Source organism: Coloeus monedula (assembly GCF_965178545.1).
Source record: "Coloeus monedula genome assembly, chromosome: 21".
Lineage (NCBI taxonomy): Eukaryota > Metazoa > Chordata > Aves > Passeriformes > Corvidae > Coloeus > Coloeus monedula.
In genome coordinates this window covers 11,079,597-11,098,891 of record NC_138801.1, presented here as the reverse complement: position 1 = coordinate 11,098,891, position 19,295 = coordinate 11,079,597, and the positions used below count along the sequence as shown (strand labels likewise).

The 19,295-nt window shown below is 49.8% G+C and overlaps 2 protein-coding genes across 2 annotated transcripts; both read left to right on the top strand.

Moving 5' to 3' along the window:
- Positions 1-700: 700 nt before the first annotated feature.
- LOC309581086 (olfactory receptor 14J1-like) lies at positions 701-2,087 on the top strand (the record flags this gene model as incomplete). The annotated part of the gene is made up of 2 exons (XM_082295501.1): positions 701-1,057; positions 1,596-2,087. The coding sequence occupies 2 exons, from the start codon at positions 701-703 to the stop codon at positions 2,085-2,087; spliced, it is 849 nt and encodes a 282-aa protein (XP_082151627.1).
- A 2,595-nt stretch (positions 2,088-4,682) lies between these two features.
- Positions 4,683-16,839, top strand: LOC309581085 (ficolin-1-like; the record flags this gene model as incomplete). The annotated part of the gene is made up of 10 exons (XM_082295500.1): positions 4,683-4,750; positions 5,057-5,301; positions 6,100-6,213; positions 9,198-9,251; positions 11,177-11,212; positions 12,507-12,608; positions 14,382-14,509; positions 14,934-15,063; positions 15,599-15,733; positions 16,592-16,839. 10 exons carry the CDS (start codon positions 4,683-4,685, stop codon positions 16,837-16,839), a joined length of 1,260 nt encoding a protein of 419 aa, XP_082151626.1.
- Between the last annotated feature and the right edge of the window lie 2,456 nt (positions 16,840-19,295).

The window sequence follows — 19,295 nt, the reverse complement described above, 5'->3', positions numbered from 1 at the left end:
TCAGCCGGCCCGAGGAGCTGCTCTCAGTGCTGGGGGACAAGGTGTGGGTGGAAGGAGACAGCTGGCCAGGCTTGGAAGTGTTCTTCTTGTGTGGTGGGGATGCTGCATTGCTCAGGACTGCTCCCAGCAGGACATTTAACTCCAGGATGTTCCCTAGTATATTATACAGGGAGCACAGCAAGGCAGGGAATGTATAAAAGGGAAGAACCCTGATTTTTTAAATCTACTGCTCTGGGTTGCCTGGAAGGGAAATTGCACATGGATATTCATCTCTCAGTTCAAGCTGAGAAAAATAAAAAAAAATTTCTCTGAGATCTGAAGAAACCGGGCAGTGACAGAAATCAGCACAGGGTCCCTTACAGGCAGCATCAGCATCACTTTTCCAGCCTCCTCAGGGGTGCTCTGACTTTGCCATCAGAGCCTGCAGAGCCAGAGCTGCCCCTGGGCAGTGCCCTGGGCTGGGAGGGGTCTGCAGGGCAGAGCTGAGCCCCCAGGGCCGGGCTGGGCTCTGGCAGCACTGGCAGGGCCCAGGCCTGGGCACAGGGAGCAGCTGCTGGCAGGGACAGCCCCAGGCAGCAGAGCCCTGGGCAGGCAGTGGGGGGAAAGTGCCACCAAGTTGTGCTGGGATATTTAAAGTCCTCTGCAAAGCCAACTATTCCATGATTATTTTTTTACAGATCCCCATGGCCAGACACAGCAAATGTCCAACATCAGCTCCATCAGCCACTTCCTCCTGCTGGCATTGGCAGACACGCGGCAGCTGCAGCTCCTGCACTTCTGCCTCTTCCTGGGCATCTCCCTGGCTGCCCTCCTGGGCAACGGCCTCATCATCAGCGCCAGAGCCTGCGGCCAGCACCTGCACAGCCCCATGTTCTTCTTCCTGCTCAACCTGGCCCTCACCGACCTGGGCTCCATCTGCACCACTGTCCCCAAAGCCATGCACAATTCCCTCTGGGGCACCAGCCACATCTCCTACTCAGCATGTGCTGCTCAGGTGTTTTTCTTTATGTTCTTCATTGGAGCAGAGTATTGTCTCCTCACCACCATGTACTGGGGGGTATGCCCAGCCCCTGCCCTGGAGGGATCTCTGCTGAGATAAGAGATTTCCTAATTGCCCAGCAGGGCTCCCTGGAAAGGCAACCACTTCTTTGGTCACGGTGAGAAAAGACAGACCCACAATCCTTTAAGAGACCCTATGCAGATCCTTTGTAACCCATTGGCCTTCACCCATCCCCTGTATCCCTATAAAAGCTAAGGCCTCTGCCCCTGTGGGGAGAGCTCTCATCCCTGGCTTTCCCCTTCGCCGGAGGGGACCAACAATAAAGCTCCTCGTGCAGAACCAGCCACACGAGCATCTTCTCTCTCTCTCTGGTCTGGTCTGGCCTGGAGGCTGCCCTGCAGAGCTGAGCTGGAATCACGAGCTGATAATCACTAAAGAGCTGACAGCCTCTGCAAGGGCCCTCCTGGCCAGCAGCTGAGGGAAGACACCGGGCCTCGGGAAGGCGATTCCTTTCGGGACCATCTCTCCAGACCGGTCACCTCTTCCTCGGTCAGAGCTACTGACCCCATCACCAGCTGTAATAATGTGCTACGAGTGCTACGTGTCCATCTGCAAAGCCCTGCACTACGGGACCCTCCTGGGCAGCAGAGCTTGTGCCCACATGGCAGCAGCTGCCTGGGCCAGTGCCTTTCTCTACGCTCTCATGCACACATCCAATACATTTTCCCTGCCCCTGTGCCAGGGCAATGCCCTGGGGCAGTTCTTCTGTGAAATCCCACACATCCTCAAACTCTCCTGCTCTCACTCCCACCTCAGGGAGCTTGGGCTCATCGCTGTCAGTGCCTGTTTGGTATTTGGCTGTTTTGTGTTCATTGTTTTCTCCTATGTGCAGATCTTCAGGGCTGTGCTAAGGATCCCCTCTGAGCAGGGACGGCACAAAGCCTTTTCCATGTGCCTGCCTCACCTGGCCATGCTCTCGCTGTTTCTCAGCACTGCCTTTTTTGCCTACCTGAAGCCCCCCTCCATCTCGTCCCCATCCCTGGATCTGGCCCTGTCAGTTCTGTATTCCTTTGAAGCTGCCCTGTGAATGCAGAGCGTGAAGCAACGCAACATGTAAAACCCAAGGGGTGAGCAGGGCAAGTCTCCTCCCTTTGCTTCCCCATGTTTCCCCTCCCCGGTGAGGACAACTGTCTTTAGAAACTCTACCAGATACCTCTGCCTTTTTTTTTTACCTCTTCCTCTGCTCCTCTTCCTGAGGAGCCTCAGGAACTGTTTTGGTGGTAAGGACAAGAAAAATGAGCAGCAGAGCTCTTAGCATCAAGGCAGTGTGTTCACAAAACCCAGAAGCAGAAAGGGTTAAATAAGGGACATCTCTTGAAAAAAACCTGCTATCTTAGCCTGGGCGAATGCCTGCACCGAAAATACTGAGACTGGTTATGGGCTGAAGAAATTCTCCTTTGGAAATGTAAGTGTTCATCAGAAAAAAACCCTGAAAACGTTGTTATTCGCACATAGTCAAAAGCTATAAATAGCACAGCTCACAAAAGGCCAAGCCAGAAGAACATCTTTCCTTGTTGCTTTGGATGGCAATCTATCCTTGCAGGCTGACACCACTCCTTTCCCAGCAACACAATCCTTCAAAGCACACGGAAGAGTCCCTTGAGCACCCATGATGGTGCCAACTCTCAAGCAAACTCTTATTTCATGTCAAATTTGTCAGTTTACCTCCCAGCTCCCAGTGCCCATCGTCTGCCCTTGTTGCAGCTTGAGGAGTTGCGTGGCAGTGTTCCGAGGTTACTACAGAACAGAGGAATGCAATGAGTGGGGCTTGCTGCTTGTTGTTTTTTGTACTTGCAGCTTTTGCTGCTTTCCCCACCCTCCCTGCAAAGCTCTAGCATCCCTCTGGTAGCAAAGACCCAGGACCCCACTAGAACCCAGGACTTCACCTGCTATTTTGCATTAATCGGTGCTAAATCTTCTGTTACACGTGGTTATGATGCTTCCCCGTGAACTTTGTGAAGTTCTCTATGACTTCCGATTTCCTAAGCTTAGTTTCTTAAGGATTTGTAGATCAGTTCAATTCTGGGAACTTCAATCTTGGCATTTATGTTTCTAGAGGTGAACTGATGGGTCATGGTGTTCAGAGGTGCTCCCCACTCACCCAGTGGGCTTAAAACTCTTCTTTTCTCATCCTCAAGTGTCCCTGGACTTTCGAGACTCGCAGGAGACATTTCCCAGGGCTCAAGGGAGAATGTACACATACAAAAGCATTTCTGAATCAGCCCTCTGCAACCTTCACTGGGTGCTGGGATGAGGAAAAGCAATTAAGGACATATTGATCACTGTGCCAATTTCAAAATCTACCCTCAGGAGTCTGACCCACTTTGGACTAAGCTTGTTTATTGGCAGTTTCCTCCCAGCTCCCAAAAGTAGCTGCATCAACAAGGACACTGCTGCTTTCCCAGATGAGAATGGGGAGATATCGGTGTCCCCCAGGCTGGATGGAGCCCACAGCTAGTAACACTTAGAGGGATGCATCAGTGCTGGACAGATACATCGCGGCTGCCTCCATAACATGCATTCTCAGCCCAACCCAGGGCTGGATGCTGCTAATGGAGTACCTGGAAAAAGCTGGGCAACCCCCTTTTTTTTTTCCCTGTTTCCACAAAGAGAGCAGAGGCACCAGGCAGGAGCTTCTCAGTGCGAGGGGCTGGCTCTACATCACCTCCACTTGCCCCGTGGTCGAGACACCAGTCCATTGCAGATGGACAGCACAGGCTGTACCAATGAGAAAAGAGAGGTGTACAGTTCCCAGCCACCCTAGAGCTGCCCTGCACAGATCTCTCCTTCCCTAACACCTGCCAATCCTTTTCTCTTTCCTTTTGGGAGGCTTCTTTCTGAAGGAAGAAAGGACCTGATCTCATTTTTTCCCCAAGAACTGCAACATAGCAGTTGTTGTAGCAGTTGCTACAAGTGAGATGCTTTTTCCCATGTAAAGCAAATCCCAAACTTGAATGCAGCCCATCTCATCACAATTCCCCTGATTTTCCTGCAATTTTTCCAGATGGGAAAAGGAAAGTAAGGTTTGCATTTCTCTGCCAGAATTGTTTCTTAGGAGTTAAAATGACTGTGACGTCTACTGGGTTATTACTTTATGTTATTATATACATGAATAAGAGTCTGCATATGAGTGTGTTCATGTCTGGGCTATATGGGGCACAAAGAATTTAGGTGACAATCCAATACTTACCTCTCCCTCGCTTTCTTCCATTTGCTTAACATCAAACTGTCACGTATCATGGGAAGTTGGGCGGTTAGAGGCACCTTATGATAGAAGTGCTTGAGGGGGAGCTGTGTTCTGCCTCTGATATCCTGGGGGAAATGCTCCAAGAAATCAGTCTCCTCTGAACTGGGATGTAACGATAAGGAGGAAAAACTTAAGTTCTGCCCTCTACTAAAATTAATAAACTTCACAGGCTCTGGGTCTAAAAGTAATATGGGGTTCAGACTTGATGAAGCAGATTGGACCTCTAGTAACGCTGCCACAAATAAGCAAAGTACAGGGTGAAAGGAACCAGAAATCCTGCTCGCTAGTACAATGAAGAGTTGGGGGGGGAAAAAAAATCAAACATGCTCTGTGTACCTACCCTTGCCTGAGTTTGAACTCCATCATTCATGAATCATGTACAAAGGGAAGCCTGAAGGGCTGAGAAGTGGTGCTGGGCTGACAGGCAGGAAGAGCACTGGAGTGTGAGCCAGACTGTGTATCCTCTCTGCCACTGGCCTCAGTTGAACTTGGGCTTTTGACTCCCACTGCTTCAGTTTCCCCATCTACACAGTAAGTTCTCTTCTTCATAAAGGGCTACCAGCAGGCAGGATGAGGGAAGCTGTCTACACTTAGGTAAATATGGTTTTGCCAGTTCATTTTCTCTAGAAACACAATAGGAGACGGGAAAGGCATCCGAAATTTGCGGAGCACAGAGGTGAGGCGGGCTGGGGTGGCCAGGCAAGAACTCTCCCGTCAGACTTTTGGAAGGCGGCTTATCTGTGAAACAGCTTGAGACCCAGCCAGGCTGCAGACCTGAGAGCAGCCAGTGGGCAAGTGCAGAGGTGGAGCTTACAGCGAGGCTGTTTGTTAGATATAAAACGCTTGGATGGGTCAGTGCTGACCGCAACACCCGAGAGGCGGCTGAGGGGAGCTGTGCAGAGAGTAGCGCTGGCCATGGGGAGGGCAGCCCCAGCCCTCCTGATACTACTCAGCCTAAAAGTGACTATTTGTGATGCTGAGGACACCTGCTCAGGTGAGTAGAGCACAAATACTACTGCTGTCTCACTGAGACGGCCTGTTTCATCTCCCCTGCTAAGAGAAGGAGCTTGGGGAGGGAGGGGGAGAAGTACCATATGACTTTTTTTACTTCTATGCTTTTTAAAATTCAGCTGCGGGTGGGAAGAGAGTAAGGGGGAGGCGGAAGTCTCAGCAGCCGCTTAAGAAAGCTGCTGGCTCCAACTAGCGATGTAACATCATTCCCTCACCAGTGGGATCTCTAGGAACAGAGAGTCTCCGGTGAGGTTTTCCTCCCTGGTTAGGGTTTTTTGTTAGTAGGGCCTTGGTACAGCTACCAAAGGATACAGAGCAATACAAAGGATCAGCCTGGGATGCTGTGCGGGCACAGTGTTCTGTCTGCATTCCTCAAGAAGGCCACGGGGGAATTTCAAACAGGCCTGCCATCAGGAAATTCAGAAGAACCCTTGCCCTTACTGTCCACAGATCCATCAGTGTCACTTACTCTGCTGTCTATACTCCATTGGGGCACCTCTCACCTTTTGTTTTATTAAGCTACAGTATATTTGTCATGCATGCAATGTCATATATATTAGCCTCCTCTCCCACTGAACTCCCCTGAAGCCAGAGAGGTGCAGAGTCTGGCTCCTCTAATATGTGAGATCCTCAATGCCATCTGTCAATCCATACAACACCCCCAAACTTCCACACTCATTGCTTTTGATTGCACTGTTCCTCAGATTCAAAGAGTTTGGTTTCCTCTCCAAGACATTTCAGAGCCCTAATAATCTCCACAAAGACTGTCTTCATTTCTCAGAGGTGAGAATAGTGGGACTGGGTGATGCTGACCGACTTGCCATTCTTCAAGGATGTCCAGGGATCCCAGGTGTCTCTGGCCCAAAAGGAGAACCAGGTCTCCCAGGAAGAAAAGGTGAGGCCCCCAAAGCCAGTGATGAGCACTGTGATACAAGGTGGTTTTGTTGCTTTGGACAGGGGAAGCAAGCTGAGGCTGGAGCAGTTGCTGGCCTGGCACTGGCTGCTGTGAGGAACTGGAGAATTGAATAGGAGTGGAAAACACTCCAATTAGACATATGCTGCTACACGTGGAGTGACCTGTTTCTTCCTTGAGTCCTGTCACAAGCCTGAAGTGATCTTGGGGTGTGAAGTGTCTCATTTGTTTCTTCTACAGAAAATCATCCATTTATTTTATGGGTCTTTATTGAACGGTCTGGGTGGGAGGGTGGCTGAGGTGCTCCTGCGTGTTTTCTGGGGAAGTTTGCGAAATGTACTGGCAACCCCCATTCCGGGGAGCAAGGGAGATGGGAGTTTGTTGGGGTCTCCTCCCCCTGCCATATAGCCCTGGGAGAGGGGCCCTGGGGGGGAGACACGGGGTCTCCCTGCCCCTGGTCAGCCTCATTCCCCATTGGTTGTTTTGTGTTCCCCGGGGTGGCCAAGGACCCTGGGGTCCCGTGACCGGGCAGTTCCTGAGCTGAGCCCCGGCCATGCGGCTGGAGAAATAAACATCTCTGAAACATCTACCACGAATCTGTCCATATATACTTCAGTTTCCACAGGACTCCTGGTTTGAAATATACTTGTTGCAGTAATCCCCGCTGCAACAAACTGGTGGAGGAATGCGGGCAAGATACCGATCCCTGAGGAAGATTCGTGAGTAAAATAACCACTCTAGACCTCTCTCTTCTCATCTTGGTTTGGATATTCTCTCTGGACTATGGAAGAATCGTGGGAAATGGGGCTCTCTGAGCCACAGAGAAAAATGTATCTAGAAGTAAAAGGAATCCTTGAACAACAAAACAAAAAAGTAATGCAACCGGGAGATCTAGAACACTTTTTCATCTGGCTTTTCAAAAGGTTCCCCTGTATTTCTCGAGACTTACTTTTTAATATCGAACCTCCTGTATCTTGTGAGGGGTGTTTCTGGGATGAGATCTGGGATAAAGTATGGGATCAAAGAGAAGCTTTCCGTGCATACCTTATAATCAGGGAAGCCCTTGAGGAGCATTTGAACGGTCCCATTACCCCTAAAGCAGAGGATCATACTTATCCTGTGGCCGAGGCCGCGCGGCCGCCATCCCGTGAGCACACGACTGCAGCCATGCCGGCGGAGGTGCCTGTGCTGGATGCGCCCGGCCCCCTCGGGAGCGCGCTCCTTATCGCGGACCCCATCCCTGCCTCGGGGTCCCCGGCCACGCGGCCGCGAGTGAGGGAGCGATGCCGCAGGCGCCGCGGGTGCCGTGGGCCACGAGCAGCCAGGAACCGGGCATCGGCGTGGCAGCCCGCTCTGAGCACACGGCTCGGAGAGCCCTGCGGAGGGAGAAGCGGCGGTTTCCACAGTGACACGAGAAGCCGCGCAGCGCCGAGCCAGAACAGGGCTGCTCTCAAAGCAGCGTGGAGTTGGCGGAGCGGAACCGCTCACAGGGCACGGAGCCAGCGGCGATGGCAACGCGGGGCCGCACAGAGCCCAGACACGCCGGAGCAGCCACAGCATGGGGGCCCGGCCGAGACGTCGGAGTCGCGGAGGCAGCGGCCACGCGGGACCGGCAGCCACGACGAACACTCAAGCACGTGATAGGAGGAGTTATAGCCACGAAAGTCACAGGAACTGTGAAATGGTACAATGTCAAAAACAACTATGGATTTATAACACGAGATGATACAGGGGAAGATTTATTCATCCATAGAACTGCCATTAAAAGGACTAACCCTAAAAATTACCTGCAAAGTGTAGGAGATGGAGAAGTTGTACAATTTGATATAGTGCAAGGAAAGAAGGGTTTACAAGCAGCAAATGTTACTGGGCCTGGGGGTATTCCAGTCAAAGGCAGCCGTGATGCACAAAATTATAAACAATATCCATCCCAGCAATTTCCCTACCCACGGCCTACTTCCCCCTTTTACCCTATACCCAATATGAACCCCTTCCTAAGTTTGCCCTATCCCCAGTTTATTCCTAATCCGTTTTTCACCCCATGGCTTCCCTATACAATTCCATTTCCCTACAATTCCTCTCCGCTACCGAAGGGGGGATGAAAAGGGGGAGGGAAGAAATTAAACCCTCTCCTGCCTCAGTTTCCCCACAAAGCATGCTCAGAGAGTTCTGTCTCCCTTCTGTCAGCCCTAAGATGTTCCAGAGAATCTGTTTGGACATTTAAAGACTCAGGAGGGTGGCTTGTTTTGTCTTGAAACTGTTCTTGTTATGTTTATCCAATCGTTTTCATTCTCCTTTTATTAAAATAAAACGGGTGAGAGTTTGTTGCAGCGGGGATTACTGCAACAAGTATATTTCAAACCAGGAGTCCCGTGGAAACCGAAGTATATATGGACAGATTCGTGGTAGATGTTTCAGAGATGTTTATTTCTCCAGCCGCATGGCCGGGGCTCAGCTCAGGAACTGCCCGGTCACGGGACCCCAGGGTCCTTGGCCACCCCGGGGAACACAAAACAACCAATGGGGAATGAGGCTGACCAGGGGCAGGGAGACCCCGTGTCTCCCCCCCAGGGCCCCTCTCCCAGGGCTATATGGCAGGGGGAGGAGACCCCAACAGGAGTTCTTCAGAGTTTTCATAGCCACCTCAAGAGAAGGTGAATCACATCAGCTGAGCAAGCTGATCCACCACAGCAAAATCTGTGGACGGCTCCACGATGTACAAAGGTCATAAGAATTCGTATGTGAACTGCAAATTAAGGCTTAAAATGGCAGTACCACTGTAGTAAGGCTCCAATAGAAAAAAAGGAGTAAGGTAAAAGAGTAAACTATATTGCAGGACTGAGTCTAATTAACAAAATGCAGCTCCCTCGTTTCTGTGAAGGCCAAGGCCCCGTTGCCCCAACTTCTGTGACCCCCCCCCCGGTCAGTTTGTAATGTGCACATACAAAATGAGTCTTTTTTTGCAGGAGAAATGGGAGACCAGGGATTCCCCGGGAAAGCAGGACCACCTGGTGCAAAAGGTAATGCGTAACATATGCAGTTCTAATCTGTAAATGCCCCCAAGCTCAGGACATGCTTTGGGAGACTGGGTCTACAGAGATGAACTGCAGGGCTGGCCATAGGCTAAGAAATGGCACTGAAGTAGCATAGGAAAAGACTGATTCGGGGGTATGGCTCTTGCATGGAGTGAGCACTAGAAACAGTGTCCTTGAGTGGGACAGAGGAAGATACCACTCTTCTCAAAATTTCCCACTGACACTTACCAGCCCCCTAAAATCAGACTCCTCCCCATTCCCCACTCCTCCCCTAACCTGCCTCCAGCACAACAAGCCTGCCCAAATGCCCCCCAGCTCTCAGGAGCTTTGGAGCTCTCTGTGGAGCTTCAGCCCAGAGGCCTGATGCAGAGGCACTATGCTGAGTGCTTGTTCTGCCAATTGACAGGGGCAATTTAAAGGACACAGACACCAATGGAAAGAATGGTCTTATTTTACAATGAATATTAAGGCAACACAAAAGTAAAATGATTCATTCGATAAAACTACATGCTTGGCTTTGGCAACAGGCAAAAATAAGCAAGGTGATGAACCTAATCATTACTATACGAAAGACAGGATAGTGATTGAGAAAGATGCATCACCAATTGCCTAAATACTTTACCATCATCCAGAGCCTGCAGTCGCTGGGGAGCCCCGTTTCACAGAGAGGACGTGGAGAACCCTTCCCAGCAATTGGGAAAACCCCATGCAGTGCGTCCACCCATAGGTGAGGTCTCCAAATTCGCCCTGAAAGGGAGTCCAGTGTTTATAGGCCCAAATCAGCAAGTCAAAGTGACTTGATTATATTTTTAGCACGAAAACACCTGGGTCTGATGGCACTCTTCCTGATTAGCCCGGGCCAGGACTTGGCTAGAGCCCAGGCCCTGGCTGGGAGGGTTTTCCCCTAAAATACCTAAAATACAGTGATGAGTATTTTGGACCAAACCACTACAATACCCTACAAACAAGCCTCTATTCATGTCAGTTGGAAAAGTTTCTTAAAATCATACATTTCTTGCTGATAACTACATAAGGTTATAAACAGCTAGCATAGTCGTTGTCATCTATTTATAGCTAAATAATACAGATGGTGTTGGTCACACAATGCCCAGGATCCATCTTATACGTCACCTCTGGCTTAGGCCTGCTGCTCAGGCCTCAGCACATCACTGCTTTCAGCAGCCTCCAGGCTTTGATTCGGTGTGCAGTGCCCACTTGACCACAAGAACGGGATCAAAGAATGGCAGAGGATGAGGTTTTCTTTGTAATGGGATGAACCCCTGAAGAGGATGATGTCTGTTGAGAAACTGGTTTTCACCACTCAGCCTTGCTTAGGACCTTCAGCAGGACGTGTACTGCAAATACTGGAAAAGGATCTCTTCTAAAGAATCCAGCTCCCAGCACAAGGGAACCGTAGGAACTGAGCAGCAGGGAACTGGCTAGCAGGGAAGACACCCCTTTTACATGCTGAATATGAAGCTATTACCCGGCCAAAAGCACCCAAGACTTGAACTGAAGCTCCAGCAGGAGATGGACAAACCCACTGAAAAAGCAGTTATTGATCGAAATCTCACAAGTGCCTGACTGTAAACAGAAAGCCCCCACAGAAAGTCACTGAAATGGAACTGTGAATCCCCCATACATTCCAGGAGATGGAACAGCAGTCCTCTCTCTTCTGTATCCTGCTCTTCCTGCTGTTCCTGAGAGATACTGCTGATCAAGAGAGCAGCCAGGCTGGGGCAGCAGGACCACCTGGGACACTCAGTCGAGCACTGTAGCTTTGCACCTCTTGGCAGCCTCTCCTGTACATTTGGGACATACAGAGGGGCTGAAGCAGCCACCTGAGGAGCCACAGTAATTAATTTGCATTGGATAGACTGTGATGAGCATTTTCCTCTTGTGTTTTGTAGGAGCAGCTGGAGAGCCTGGCTTCCCAGGTCTGAAAGGTAAATCATGCTATGCTAAATTTATCATGTGAGCTACTTTGTAAACTTCCACCCAGTGCTGTTCTGGTACAACCCACCAGATGGGAGCAGTTATAGAGACTGGATGGGGCTATTTGGTGACAGCTATACTTTACCATAGGCTCAACCCTGGGCCAGGTGCTGTGGGTAGTCCCACTCCCAAACCAGATGTTCAGCAACGGGTGCTGTCCGCAGCTCGGGCAGCTGGTGCTGCCACCTGGCACCAGCAGCTGCAGAAACTGCACAGCTGCAGGACCAGCCAGATTTGGGCAGAGCTCTTAATACTCCAATGCTGTGACAAAATGCAGAGGCTCAAATGAAATTCAGTTGCTGCTAGTGCCAGAGGAACATGTCTCTACCAGCACTAGCAATAAGGTAGTAGGAAAACATGGGTTTTTTCCCTTGTCCCAACATCCTGCATGCAAGGACCACAGGCAGGCACCACTGAGCACTGTCTTCACTATGGCTTCCCTCTCTGGAGTTTGGCTGGCAATCACTGGGTCCAACACCGCTGGCCTGGCAGACAGTTCTAGTGCTCCAGTTTGTCACTGCTGCTCCCAAACCACTGGCTGAAGCTCTGTGCCAGCAGCAGTCATTCCCCTCACGGGACTTGTAACTCTGCCTTCCCAAGGTGCATTTCTTCCCCCTTCCCACACTTACCCACTCCTATTCCACATGTCCCAGCCCAATGGGACTCACTGGCACAAACTGTTGGTACGCAGCTCCATGGGTTGGGCAGCAGCAGGCAGAGCAGCCAGGTCCAACAGAGACACGTCTTGCATCAGTCTCACCATTTGGATCTCTAGGCCCTAAAACAGATGCCAGTGGGAAACAGATCATGCCAGGTCCAACAGGCCAAGAGAGGCAAATGCTGCTGCTCATTGTGCATGTGTGTGTATATATATATGTGTGTGTATATATATATATATATATATATATATATATAGTGCACCCCCCCCCCAGTGGCCACCCCATGTTTCTTCTGGTCAACCTGGAGAGCTCTTCCCAGTGTCTGAAGCTGCTGAGTGTCATTGCTGTAGTTACAGGGATTTGTGACCTGGGTTCCCACCTGCCTCTCTGTGCTTTCCTGGGTCTGTGCAGATGGGCTGGTGGGTCTCCTCTGGTGGGCCTGGTAGCAGCCAGGACAGCTTATATTGAGCAGCTCTTCCTGCCTGGTTTCTCTATGCCTTTCATATGCTTGGCACAGATGAGCCAAGCACTTCCCCTAACATCACAGCTCTCCAGTGCAGCAGGATTTGTCTTGGCAAATGTAAAGTACTGGGGAAGGGGATTGCTGGGTGTGGAAGGCGGAGAGCAGTTGATGGTATTCTTTGTCCAACAGGAACAAAAGGAGAGCCTGGATTTCCAGAAATATGGGGTGAGTTTCATCCTAGGTCTTCATGACACTGGTCAGCTTTGCAGAGTGGATGCTGGTGGACTACCTGCACCAGAAGTCAGGACAGGATAGGAATAAAAACAAGCTTAGAGTGACATTGAAGGATGGAGGTAGGAAATATCACTGTTTTCTTTGCTTCTCACAGACACATGGAGCTTCTGTAGGTCTACTCTGTACTCTAGCCATGCTGGAAAAGTCATGTCCTCTGAGCACTACTTAAATGTCCTGTCCTCTGTGTGTCCTGGAGGAGGTCTATCTGAGTTTTTCAGAGACTCGGTGTCCTGATTTTTAAGATGAAACCACTAGAAACAGCTGTATGGACGTGTGGCTACTTCAAAGGCAGTTACACCCCTGCACTTGCAGTGGCACCTTTAGTACTTGTGGAGTTCGTGTGTGTGATAGAGCTCAGATTAACTTAATCATTGGAAGAAAAGAAGAAAAATAAAAGAAACAAGTTTCAGTTGCTCCATCTGTCTCCATGAGCTAAAGTTAAAGGAGAGCTACAACCTGCTCTGGCTACAACTGGGTGCTGTAGGGCCACAATAACGTGCAAGATCAAAGCTGCTGTAATACCTGACAGACTGGGATGCCACTGAACTGGTCCCTTGCTGCCCCAGACAATTCTCTGGGCATGTAAAACATTTGACTAAAAAGGAAAAGGCCAAGTCCAGGACCATCTCCCTGCTAGGGAGGTCACAAGATAGCCCGGTACAGCTGTGTATCCATGTATCACACACAGCATGCTGGGACACCTGCACCACCAACACCACCATCTCTGATCATGTCCCCAGGCTTTCCCTACAACAGCTACTGATGCAGCTGCAGGCTGGGATGTCTGATAGGGACCATTCAGTCACCTGTGAATCTGAACTTTGGTCAGTAGGTATGGTTTTGGGGAGGGAAAAAAAGTATACGTAACATATACATATATGTATATGTATACATATATATAAATGTACATATTCAAAAGAGTTGTGTGTCTTGGGGAGACTTCATTGTGGCCTTCCAGTACTTAAAGGGTGCTTATAAAAAAGCTGGAGAGTGACTTTACATGGGCAGTGACAGCACAATGGGGAACGACTTACAGCTAAAAGAGGAGAGATTTAGATTAGATATTAGGAGGAGATTTTTTACTCAGAAGGTGGTAAGACCCCGGCACAGGTTGGCCAGAGAAGCTGTGGCTGCCCATCCCTGGAAATGTCCAGGGCCAGGTTTGGACGGGGCTTGAAGCAACCTGGTCTATTGGAAGGTGTCCCTGCCCATGGCAGGGAGTGGAATGAGATGAGCTTTACGGTTCCTTCCAACCCAAACCAATGGGTGATTCTATGATTCAACCCATAGAGGATGAGCTGAACACTATTCACTGCATCACAGGGAGCTCTCTGTGTCACTAACTCCTTTGCTGTCAATTACCCACACACTCTCTGTGCCCTGCATACATTCTGGAGCTGGGACAAATTCCTGGATCATGAGTTTGTCATCCTTTTCAGAGCAGCTCCATCATCCAGACCCCCAAAAGTTATTGCAGATGGAAGGAGTCTTGGCACCTTAGACCATCTCTTTCTTAGAAGGTGCCCATCTCCCATGCAACATATGGACTCAGAAGCCATGGCAGGGTTTGGTTCCCAGCAGCTCTACATTAGGATCCTGCAGTACAAAGAGCCAGCTGGGTGCTGGAGAGCTCAAAGGCTCAAGGCTCCCTGGATCAGTAAACACATTATAACTCTTTCCACTTGATCTCTTTGATTTGCACAGAACCCGGGAACTGCCAAGAACTGTTGGCCAAAGGGAGGATTCTGAGTGGCTGGTACACAATCTACCCCCAAGGCTGCAATGCCACCACTGTCTTCTGCGACATGGACACGGATGGTGGGGGATGGATTGTGAGTAGGATGAGGAGAGGGAGGTTTATATGTTCCTACAGTGATTTTTGTTACGGCTGCAAAGGATGGCTCAAAAATAGAAACAAAAGGGAGGAAAACACACAGCTGAGGACAGCTGAGGTTCACGTCCTCAAGCCAGAGTGAATCCCTCTGGATGCAGGGGATTCCCCCAGAACTTGTCTCTGGAAGCAGGCTGAGTGCCACAGACCCACTGCCTGCTTAAATCAGCAAATCTTTTCCTCCTCATTTCCAAGGGCATATGGAAGAGATCCTTGAGCAAGGGATTCTTGTGGGGTTTGCTCCCCAGACAGCCACAGGCGTGTCCTGATGCAGGGGAAGCATTTACCATGGTAGGCGTGTCCCCCAGGTGCTGTGGATGCTTTTGAGTGAGGGATGGGCTGGTGGGGCTGAGGGTCTCTTTCAGGTTTTTCAGAGGCGCTGGGATGGGTCAGTGAACTTCTTGCGAGATTGGGATTCATACAAACGAGGCTTTGGCAACCAGCTGACGGAGTTCTGGATGGGGAATGACAACATCCACTTCCTCACCTCTCTGGGTAAGGTCTGCCTCCCTCCCAGGCTGGGGCCATGAGAGTCCAACCCCTGTACCACATTGGGCCATTGTAGACCTCTGAGCTTCTCATAGCCATCTGAGGCCCCCACTGTTAATCCCAAACAGGATGCAGGCTCTTGCAGCCCATGGCATACAGGAAATTGCACTCTAAAGAAAAGCAAGACTAGAAGTCAGGGAAGAGAATGAGCTGGCTGCATGATCTACCCTGGAGACAGGCTAACACATCTTCCTACTTGGACTGGTTGTGATGGCATTGTCTTGTCCAAACACAGCCTTGGAATTAGAGCTGTGTGCAGGACTCCTGCCCATAACCACCCAATATCGTATCTGAAAAGGTGCTTCCTTAGAAAACCATCAAAGGCATAGAAGGCTCTGCAGGAATTTTAAATAAATCAAAATCTCTCAAGTAGTGGAAGCTCCTCTCATGTTAGCTCACAGTTCATTAAACACTCCACCCTGAAATCCAGTGGCATACCCACCATCCGCCCTGCACCACTGCTGTCCGTCTTCTCTTCTAGGACCCTGTGAACTCCGCATTGACCTGAGAGACTTTGAGAACAACTACTATTTTGCCAAGTATGCTTCGTTCAGAGTTTTAGGAGAGTCAGAGAAATACAGACTGGTGCTAGGAGACTTCCTTGGTGGAAATGCCGGTAAGTTTGAGGCAGATCACTGGGAAAGTCTGTTTCCTAGAGCATTTCAGAAGTGTTCAGCTTCTATGCAGAGATGTTTCATGCAAACTCCTTGTATCAGCTACATTTTGGGTCAATTTTTTTAAAACTGGCCATGGGACCTCTGGGTACAGAGATGGAGGGGGACACCCATCACCCAAAGAAGTGTGACTCAGAGCACTACCTACAAGCCCAGCCATATGGTTTAACAACAAATGAGCCTGCTCCTGAGCAGCACCCAATCCAATTGACCTTTCCAACAGCTCTGCAGCAGCCAGGTCAAGTTCTGCTTTTGGTTATGTTGGCAGGGGACATTTGCCCATGAGGTTTGGCATTTCCAGGGCTGCGGTGCTGTTCAACACTTCCAGCATCAGCACTCCATCCTCTTAATACCTGATGTTTTGGTTTTTTTTCTTTTTTAAAGTAAACAAATCTTCAAAATTCTATATCCATCATTCAGGAATGAGTGAAATCAACACCTGAGAGAGCAGTGCTCTGGGTTTATGTGGCTTTGTACACTGCAACCCTGTCTGGTAATTCAGACCTCAGTGTGTCTGCAGAGAACCTGAGCATTGCAAGAGAAGTGACACCTGTGTACCTGTGAGAATATCTGGCCCATTTGATTCACAGGCATAGATAAATTTTCCATGTGTTTTAGCAGAGCTCAGGATACTTCTTTTGTCCAAGACAAGAAGGAAACCTGTGCAAGTGAGCAGCAGGTTTTATACAATCTGCCTTGCACCTGGCAAGGGCCGCTGGTGCCCCGCAAGGGTGCACAGACACGTCAGGGTCCCGTTTATGATTCCTACTGCAGTAACTGTCAATGTGTGCTCTCTGCAGGAGACTCTTTCTCGTACCACAGGGACATGCCATTTTCAACAACAGATCAGGACAATGACATGAGCTCCTTTAACTGTGCCACAGAATACAAGGGAGCGTGGTGGTACAATGACTGCCATTACTCCAACTTGAATGGGATGTACTGGATGGGTCCACATGGGAGCTATGCTGATGGCATCAACTGGAAGACAGGCAAAGAATACCACTACTCCTATAAGCGAACGGAAATGAAGTTCAGGCCAGTTTAACGTGGCGAGAGGGTTCCTGATAAGCTCCAAGAGCTGCCACTCACCAATCAAGAGAAGACACAAAATATAATGTTGTCTGGGGACAAAAGTGGACCCGGAAGGATATTACAGGTTGTGCCTTCTGCCTAGAGCAGGATTTTTGAAGCCAGAAGATACCGGTGCTGGTTTGAGCTCCTCCTGTAAGCACCAGACCCTGCTGCTTACTCTCACCCTCTCACTCCCACCCTGACTACCTCCAGCAGCCTCACTGATGCTGACTGAGCCCAAGCATCTTTTTCTGAAAAGTGCATTACCTTGATTTAAAGACCAAGTGATGGGTGGGGCCAGTGCACCTCAGTAAAGCTCTCTGATATTATTACCCTAAATGGTAATTACTGGTAATTTCTAGTCTAATCCATGTATATGAAGCCTCCAATATACTTGCAGCCTCCTTCTGTTGGACCCAAGAGCCGTCTGAAAGGCACTGAATTCCTGACCTGTCCCACTCTCCCTGCAGGCTGTGATGGAGCCACGATATAGAACAGCATGGAAAAGACTGAGCTTCCAGGGCTGAGCGTCCAGGGCTGAGCACAGGGCTGCCAGTACTACCAGTTTCCCCCTTCCCTCCCCAAGTGTTCAAGGACCTCAGGTGGGACCTCAGCTCCTGGAACCACAGCAGAGTTGCTCAGCACTTCCCACTGGGACACAGCTGCAGCTAGGCCCAGAGCCAGCTTTAGCCGCTCTTCCGGGCATGTTTCTAGATCTCATTAGCTGCTGTGGACCAAGAGCTGCATGCAAAACAGGCTGTTCAGCAGCATGTGTGGTACCAAGACACTAGAGCATCTCCAAGTCACTGGGTCTCTTCTTCCTCTGCTCGTGCTGCTGGAACTCCTCCCCACAGCTGACACAGGAGGGCTGACTGCTAACTCTTCACTGCGGGGACAGACAGAGACAAGTGGAAACAGAATATCTCTTTCTGTCATGTTCCTAATGGTCCCGGGTTTATTTCACTACTGTAGTGGTTTGGTCCAAAATACTCATTACTGTTTATCTGCTGTGAGATAAGAATTAGGAGAAATGCAAAGCAGGCACCAAACTTGAAAGAATATAAAGAAGTTTATTAACAGACCTAAAAGGGAAAAAAAAATTATACCACCTTCAGAACTCTCCTCCTCCCCCCACCTTCCTCCCTTCTCCCACTGACAATGTAAAAAGACAACCCTTAAGATGTTCAGTCTGTTTACCACTTCCATAATAACCTTGTTCAGTCCATTTAGAAAGAGAAGTCTCTTCTTGCTCATGCTATGAAAACATTATCACAACGAGACAGCCACCCACTTCCAAATATTGTTCAGTCCATTTAGGAAGAGGAGTCTCTCTGCCTGCATGTGAGTCCTTTCCCCCCGACTTGCAGCTTTTCCCGCAACTGCTTTCGAGGGTCCACTCTTGAAGGTTTTTGGGGTACAATTTTAAGGTTGAGCCGTTCAGAAACAAAAACAGAGGCCCTTCTCCTTCCCTGGGAGCAAAGGGTCTTCATCATCTTCATCGTTAGGACTATCTCTGGGAACATCTCTAGGTACTGAGGTTTTCCCCTTTCCCGTTTGGAGCAAAAGTCCTCATCTGGTCCATCTCTCCCTGTCCAAACTTCTCATGAAATTACAGCTGCGTCAGCATCTGCCTATCTCAGCATAGGTGCTTTTGCTTACGAGTTGAACACTCCACCCCCCATATCTTCATGAAATTACAACAGGATACTCTGATATATCATAGCTTCACAATAGAATTTCAGCTTTAAGCATCTCCTCTCTCTCTTCCCTCAGGTTTTCAGCTCTTCACAGCAGTAAAAGGGTTAATCTCACCTCGGCCTTGCAGCTTTGCAGCTGGAATGTTGAATTTTTCTTATCGCAGTGGAGAGGGGGGAGAGCCGAGCCGCTCCGGCTGCCCACGGCAAGGCAGTGGGGGGGGTTCCATGGCTGGAACAGGTCCATGGCTCCAGGATGGCCGTGGCCCGGCCCGGCCTGGCCCGAGCAGGGCCTGGCCAGGCCCGCTGGCCCCCACACGGGGCCCGCAGCCACCTGTGCCAGCGCCGGAAACGAGAGAGAGCTTGGAGGGGGAGTTTGCCTATTCTTAAATGTGGATCACAGAGGTGGTCACAACTTTAAGTGGCTTAGAGAATTGTCCATATTCAAACTGGCCAGCTGATAGGTTCTATCAGTTCCCAGAGGAAGCTGTAAGCACCCCTTAGCAAGGACGTCCCTTCCGGGACTATGCTTGCTAACCTATGACAACTACATATTGCACAGATATGTAGGAAGGGCAGCTCCAGCCCTACAAGACTTAATCCAAACCTTGTGGGTGAGAAAAGTGAGGAGGTCACTCAGTCCACCACAGCAGGTCAACAGTGTGCTAAAAAATAAACCTGAGGGTTTGCACCTCCCCACTTGCTAGGTCCTGTCTCAGTTTACTCCTTTTCAGTT